Source organism: Panthera tigris, chromosome D4 (assembly GCF_018350195.1).
Source record: "Panthera tigris isolate Pti1 chromosome D4, P.tigris_Pti1_mat1.1, whole genome shotgun sequence".
NCBI lineage: Eukaryota > Metazoa > Chordata > Mammalia > Carnivora > Felidae > Panthera > Panthera tigris.
In genome coordinates, this window is record NC_056672.1 from 81,051,282 (window position 1) to 81,059,062 (window position 7,781).

Sequence of the window (7,781 nt, forward strand, 5' to 3'; positions counted from 1 at the left end):
ATTTACAAAGATAGTAGCACCTATGTCATGGCCTTTTGAAGAATAAAAGAATGCCATGAAGATGTCTGGTATTTAACCAGTCTCTACAAATAGGAGCTGATCATGATGAGAGGCCAGGAGAACTGAAATATCAGTTCCTAGAGTGAATACAGGTACAAAGAAGCAGAAGAGGAAGAGGACAGTGACAAAGAAGAGACAGTGATCATGGGGTGGGTGTGGCCCCCTTCCTGTTTGTGGAGAGGAGGAGAGGCGGTAGATGGGACATCACAGATACTCACTGCCCTTAGCCCACATACCCTGTGGCCCCAGTTAGGGAAGGGCATAGGGAAGGGAGCTAAATGGTGCAGTCAAGTTCTAGGGATTGGGGAGGCTAGTAGAGAGGAGGCTATTTTGTCTAATTGGTGAGTGTGTGTGTGTGTGTGTGTGTGTGTGTGTGTGTTGGGGGAGAGGCATCAAAGGAAATTATCAATCACCAAACATTAATGACTTTTCCAATCATGCCTTCAAGGATATGCTCAATTCTTAGCTCCTCCAATAGCCTACACTGACTTCTCTAGTCAAACTGATCTCTTCCCTGGACCCCATTTAAACCAAAAGCACAATCTGCATTTGTATGGATATTATCTTGCCTGTTTCTATGTCCTGTGGGTATTTTCTTACATGTCCAATGAGATCCAAGATTCTCATTGTCAAGGTCCATTTATTATCCCTTTTTTCCCCAATATAGTTCTGGCTACACAGATACATCTGTGGTTGATCTAATAATTAAATACTAACACAGGGAATATCTGAACAGATAACAAGAACTACAGGGATGGGAAAACCAAGCAGAGTGAACCAAACTATTTCAGACTTCTTCCTTCTAGGACTCTCTGAGCAGCCAGAGGAGCAATCTCTCCTATTTGGCGTTTTCCTGGGCGTGTACCTGTTCACCATGACAGGGAACCTGCTCATCATCCTGGTCATCAGCTCTGACCCACACCTTCATACTCCCATGTACTTCTTCCTGGCAAACTTATCATTAACTGATGTCTGTTTCACCTCTGCTTCAATACCCAAAATGCTGGCCAACATTCATACCCAGAGTTGGACCATCTCCCATTCTGGTTGCCTTGCACAGCTGTATCTCCTCCTTGTGTTTGGTGGCCTTGACAACTGCCTTCTGGCTGTGATGGCATATGACCACTATGTGATCATCTGTCAGCTACTCCATTACAGCACAGCTATGAGTCCCCAACTTTGTGCACTAATGCTGGGTGCTAACCAACTGCCCATGTGCTGGGTGCTAACCAACTGCCCTGCCCTGGTGGACACACTGCTGCTGACCCATGTGGTCTTCTGTGCCCACAAAGCCATCCCTCACTTCTACTGTGATCCCAGTGCTCTACTGAAGCTTGCCTGCTCAGATACCCGCATTAGTGAGCTGATGATCATCACCATGGGCCTGATGTTCCTCACGGTTCCCCTCATGCTGATTGTCCTCTTCTATGTCTGCATTTCCTGGGCTATGTTTGGCATCTCATCTCCTCGAGGGTGCTAGAAAGCCTTCTCTACCTGTGGTTCTCACCTCACAGTGGTTCTGCTCTTCTATGGATCTCTTATGGGTATTTATTTATTTCCTCCATCAACTCACTCTGCAGAGAGTCAAAGCAGGGATGCCATTCTCTATGGTGATTATCCCCATGCTAAATCCATTCATCTATAGCTTGAGGAACAGAGACATGAAGGAAGCCTTGTGTAAACTATTTGGCAATTGAAAAACATTCCTCTCACCATGACGTTGATGCCTGGTCCTGGTATCCTGAGCAACCCTGCCCTCCATCATTTTGGTGATTTCACCACTCTCAGACTGATTTTTAAGGGAAGGTTATCAGGTAACTCCGGGTTAGGGGCACAACAAAAAGGAGATTCTCACTCATTTATTTGGCTTTAGAATGAGATGTTCTGTCTCAGGCTCTCTCTAGATCTCAGTGCTAAGGGAAGGCAAGACACCATTCTCCCTTCTCATCTCTAAAACCAGAGTATTAGCCAGAGTGAACTAAAGTATATGACATACGCTCTGGATTCAAGTACCCCTACTCTTGGGTACTATGGCACAGGGTGAAGGTATGAGAATACAAACATGTATTGAGTATTTACAAGTTTCCTCATTGTTCTTCACATCAGTTCTTTGAGGCAGGGTTGTGAAAAGTATGACTCAATGTAAATAACTTCCCCAAACCAGGTAAGTTTGATTCTAATACTCATCCTCTTTCTACTATACCACATTGTGGAGATCATGATAAATATTGAATGATTGTCATAGGAGATGAAGAATTAAATTAATATATATTTTATGGTATTTCCTTAATATTTCATTTCTTTAACTCAAGAACACTCCTTTCTGTTATTGTAATGGCTGATGAAACAGAGTCAATATTTATGTATTCCTACTGTGTGCCAACTTTGTACTAAAGTATCCAGTTTATTTTCTGGGTTCTTTAATAAAATATCCAAAATGCAAACACAAAACTATAAATCATGTGTGCTGGAAATTTTAGAGCAATAATTTGAGGAAAGGTAGTCTGGTGGAAATGGGTGTTCTGAGAAGTCACAAGCTTAACAGAGGTTATATTTTTGCAGTGGGGTTACAGGTTACTATTTTTTTTTATATCCACATGTTTCAAATGAGGGTATTTTTAGAACTATGAATGAAATTTGAGAGTTGGCAAAAAAAATATTACAATGATTAGAAAGTCACCCCAGAGAGATAAAGAAGCACCTAAAAACAGGGCTCTCCAAAGACTCAAAGTCCAGTTCATCCTTGATCAAGTTTTTTAAAAAGGAGGGTGTGACTTTTTGATGTCTTCTACAATAGATCGTGCTTTGAAAGGAAGATGATTATACAAGAAGATTGCACCTGTGTGCGTTTCCCTTTGGCCATCCTCCCTTCTCTCCATCCCTTCTTCTTAGATAGAAGAGGTGGAAATAACATGACAACCAGGGAAACCAGACCAGACCATCCTGGCCTTGAAGTAGGTTACGTGCCCTGACCACAGCAATCTACTACTGCAATTTCTAGTAGGAAAGCAGAGGTTTAAAAAATCAACCTTTGGGGCACCTGGGTGGCTCAGTCGGTTGAGTGTCCGACTTCGGCTCAGGTCATGATATCACAGCTGTTGAGTTCCAGCCCCGCGTCAGGCTCTGTGCTGACAGCTTGGAGCCTGGGGCCTGCTTCTGATTCTGTATCTCCCTCTCTCTCTCTGCCCCTGACACACTCACATTCTGTCTCTGTCTCTCTCAAGAGTGAATAAACATTAAAAAAAAATTTTTTTAATCAACCTTTGTGTTTGTCGGTAATATCCCTTTTTTTCTGAGCCAATTTCTTACCTGTAATATCACCACCTCTGCCCTCCAGGCACCCAAATACACCATACTGTTTACTATCTATTCAGTCTGTTCTCTGCCCTGTATTAATAGGCTATCCTAGCAATCAAACTCCCATTCCTGGAGAGTTAAACCAAATATCATTATATCTCTTAAAAGACATGCACTCAATTGGCGAGTAAGGTTCACTCTTCCACAGGACCATTTACACTTTTGAAGGTGATCTTCTTAAACCAAATGGACTCAAATGGATAGGATATTTCTGGAGATATTTCTGAGTCCAGAAATTTTAGGTGCAGGTATATAGGTGAATAGATATGGTTATACCTTATCTGTTTCTCCTAGTCTCATGTTCTCAACTATATTTGCCCCTTATAAGACTCAGAAAATAACCAGAATATTGTTTAGGCAGGGGTAGTGACTTGGTAAAGGACAGCATAAATATTGTAAATAAAGACTCCATAAATTAAAAAGTCACTGGTGCTTTACTTTTTTTTCAGAAGGTATATTTGCTTTATTTGTCATTTTAAAACCTATATTCAAACTTTAATATATTTTAATTAGGTAAAGTATTTCTTTTGTATACAAAAATTTAGAGACTTTATGTCATATCTAAGAATCCCACTATATATCCTGTGGGATATAGATAGCTAATTACAACTAATAAAATTCTGAGAATGGAAATAGTCCTTTACATAGTACAGAATCACAATGTAAAAATTTTAGAAATAACGTCACCCCAAATTTATATTGTAAAATACTGTTAGATATTATAATTGTGTTGTTTTAATGACAATAATTGATGCTGTATAAAAGCAGGTGAGGGAGATATTCTGAAATGCTACTGGTAATTGGAATACAAATTGGTATAGACTTCCAGGAAATAAGTTGATAATATATATTTAGAGCATAATAAATATTTGTACCAGGGCACCTGGGTGGCTCAGTAAGTTAAGCATCTGACTTCAGCTCAGGTCATGATCTCACAGTCTGTGAGTTCAAGCCCCGTGTCGGGCTCTGTGCTAACAGCTCAGAGCCTGGAGCCTGCTTTGGATTCTGTGCCTCCCTCTCTCTCTGCCCCTCCCCTGCTCATGCTCTGTCTCTCTCTGTCTCAAAAATAAATAAAACATTAAAAAAAATTTTTGTACCTTATGACCTACTCTTTCACTTCCAGGAGTTTGATCAAGGAAATAGTAAAACAATATTATTTATAACTTTGCTCTCAGTATTCAAGAGTCTCTTATGGTTTGCCTCCCTCCCTCTCTGTAACTTTTTTTCCCCCTTCCCCTCCCCTGTGGTCTTCTGTTAAGTTTCTGAAGACCCACATATGAGTGAAAACATATGGTATCTGTCTTTCTCTGACTGACTTATTTCACTTAACATAATACCTTCCAGTTCCATCCACGTTGCTGCAAATGGCCAGATTTCATTCTTTCCCATTGCCAAGTAGTACTCCATTGTATATATAAACCACATCTTCTTTATCCATTTGTCAGTAATAACTTTGATATAAAGATATTACTCATAAGAGAAACAGAAAGCTCTCAAACTTTAGTCATTGTGGCTAATTATGCTATGTTGATATGATGGAGTAGTGTGTGAGCTTTCCAATATTTGATAACACATCACTATACTGAACTCATTATGAATTCATTATTCATAATACTTGTCTAAAAAAAACTTGAATATACCAAAATATTAAAAGGTACTGTCCCAAGGTGATGGAGTTATGTATGATTGTTCTTGTCTCTCTTCCATATCCACTTTCCACTTGTATTTTCCATAGTAAAATCTTACTTTGATAAACATAAATAGAAATATCTTTAAAATTTTATATCAATTCTTTTTGGCCAATATGTATACTCTGGTTGTCTGGAGTTTGCTGTGGAAATAAAATTAATATTTCTCTTGTTTAAGAGAGAATTTCTAGAAAATTCTGTTTTCCGCAAAGAGATGCTAGATGAGGTTATTATATACAGATCTTCCTTGACTCACAATGGAATATGTCCTGATGAACCCACCATAAGTTGACAATATCCTGAAGTGAGAATGCATTTCATACACCTCACCTACTGAACATCACAGCATAGCCCAGCCTACCTTACATGTGCTCAGGATGCTTACATTAGCCTACAGGTGCACAAAATCATCTAACACAAAGTCTATTTTATAACTGTTGGATAGCTCATGCACTTTATTGAATACCATACGGAAAGTGACAACGGAGATGGGTGTATGGGACAGAATGGTTGCAAGTGTATTGGTTTTTTACCCCCCTGATCACATGGCTGACTGGAAGCTGTTGCTGTTGCTGCCGGCATCCCAAGAGAGCATCATGATATGTGCCACATATTGCTAGCTCAGGAAAAGATCAAAATTCAAAGTACTGTTTGTACTGAATGCATTATCACTTTTGCACTATTATACAGTTGAAAATTCATTAAGTTGAATCATCAACCATCTGTATTCTGCTACAAGGGAGAGAGACAGAGGCTTTTTTAAAGAAAATTAAGTATTTTAAAAAATAGAAGAAAAGGTTCATCTGTCTTAAAAATCAGTTATGATGTCATTTTTCATTTGAGACTGAAAGGGTTTTCTGTCTATCCACATAAGCATCAGGGGCCTGACATCACAATTATCCTAGGGTTAAGTCTACATTTCTTTATCTATTTTATTCATCAACGTTCCGGGTAGGCAAAAGAAACCACCATTGGTATTTTAAGCAAAAATTAAGTTAATTCAAGGAATTGGGTCCTTACAAAGTCATTTACAGTGTCATAGAATCACAGGCTCTAGAGTGAGTCGCTAGGAATAAATGTGAGGACAAGAATAATGAGACCAACATAGAGTACTTCTACCTCTTATGTCATCAGGAAGGTGGGGAATCAGAAGGTCGCCATTGGAACTATGAATTCAGGAGGATATCCGTGCAGCTACAACCCAGATATCAGGGATTAACATAAAAAATACATGTTTATTCCCCCTAAACTGATGACTGGACCCAGAAAAGTGGAATCCAACTGCTATTCTCAACGCAACTGCCTGTCAGCATCTATGTACCTGCTGATTGGACGCTGAAATTCTACTGCGGAAAAAAAAATGCTCCATTAATACATCTGACAGTAGAAGGCAAAAATAAACAAAAACAAAAACCCCAAATGCCCTCCATCTCATTTCACTATTCCACATTTCACAGAAGTACATCTATTCAATAGAACCTAATTCATATCCAGGACCTGACCCGCAAAGGAGTCTGGGGAAAGTATTCCTTTCTTCTTTCCAGCTTTTCAAGTGTAGGAAGGTACAGCAGAACAAAGTCAGAATGGATGGAGAGTGCCAATTGATCATTTCTCAGTTACTAATAAAACCATTGAATGATAACTTTTTTCTTTTCCTAAATTGATATGCCTGATTTACAGTAATTTAAGTTGCCATATTGTCAAGGCAGAGGAACAACAGTACTAAAATATTTAGTATGGTCTGGATCTTTCAGGGAATATAGATTAATGCTGAAGATCATAGAATGCCAGGAGCACTCACAAGAATTATGGAAAAGGAATTCTCAGAAAAAGGGTAAATGTTTCAATGGCCAAGCTAATGACCATGCTCTGAGTGTGCTGATTTAAGTATGTCATAAAAGTATATGAAAAGATGCTCAACATCATTAGTCATTAGAGAAATACAATTCAAAACCACAGAGAGATTTCACTCTACATCCACTAAGACGACTAAAATAAAACAACAGCAACAATAACAACAGACAATAGCAAGTGTTGATGAGAATGTGAATAAACTGGTGGGATAAACTAGTGGGATAAACTGGTGGGATAACTTTGCCAGTAGGAAGGTGAAATGGCACAGGCACCTTGGGAACTAGTTTTCAGTTTCTCTGAAATTAAGCATAACTTTGCTGTATGATCCAGCAATCCCACTCTGAAGTATATATACAAAAGAACCGAACACATGTGCACACAAAAACTTGTACATTCATGTTCATAGAAGCATTATTCACAACAGCCAAAAAGTGGAAACAACTCAAATGTCCATCAACGGATGAGTGGATAAACAAAAGTGGTAGATCCATATAATGGAATATTATTCAGCAATAAAAAGGAATGAAGTATTAATTCATGCTGCAAAAAGAACAGATCTTGAAAATATTAAGCAAAATTCAAGCCAATCAAAAAGGGCTTCATATTATATCAGTCCATTTATATGAAATGTCCAGAATAGGAAAATCCAGAGAGAGAAGGTAGGTTGGTGGTTTCTAAGGGCTAGGAGAAAGGGGAAATAAGGACTGAATGCTAGGGATACAATAACACAGTTTATAACTGTACAAAAATTAAGAAATATATAGAGATGATCTTAACAAAATACGTGTATACTAGTACATTAAAAACTCTAAAACATTCATG

General features: G+C 38.7%; 1 protein-coding gene across 1 annotated transcript; it reads left to right on the plus strand.

The window, feature by feature from the left end:
• Window positions 1–814: 814 nt before the first annotated feature.
• Window positions 815–1,965, plus strand: LOC102967265 (olfactory receptor 1N2-like). Its single transcript, XM_042964737.1, is given in 2 exon segments — window positions 815–1,668; window positions 1,670–1,965. Coding segments are annotated over 2 exon segments (942 nt in total). The 3' UTR covers window positions 1,758–1,965.
• The last annotated feature ends 5,816 nt before the right edge of the window (window positions 1,966–7,781 follow it).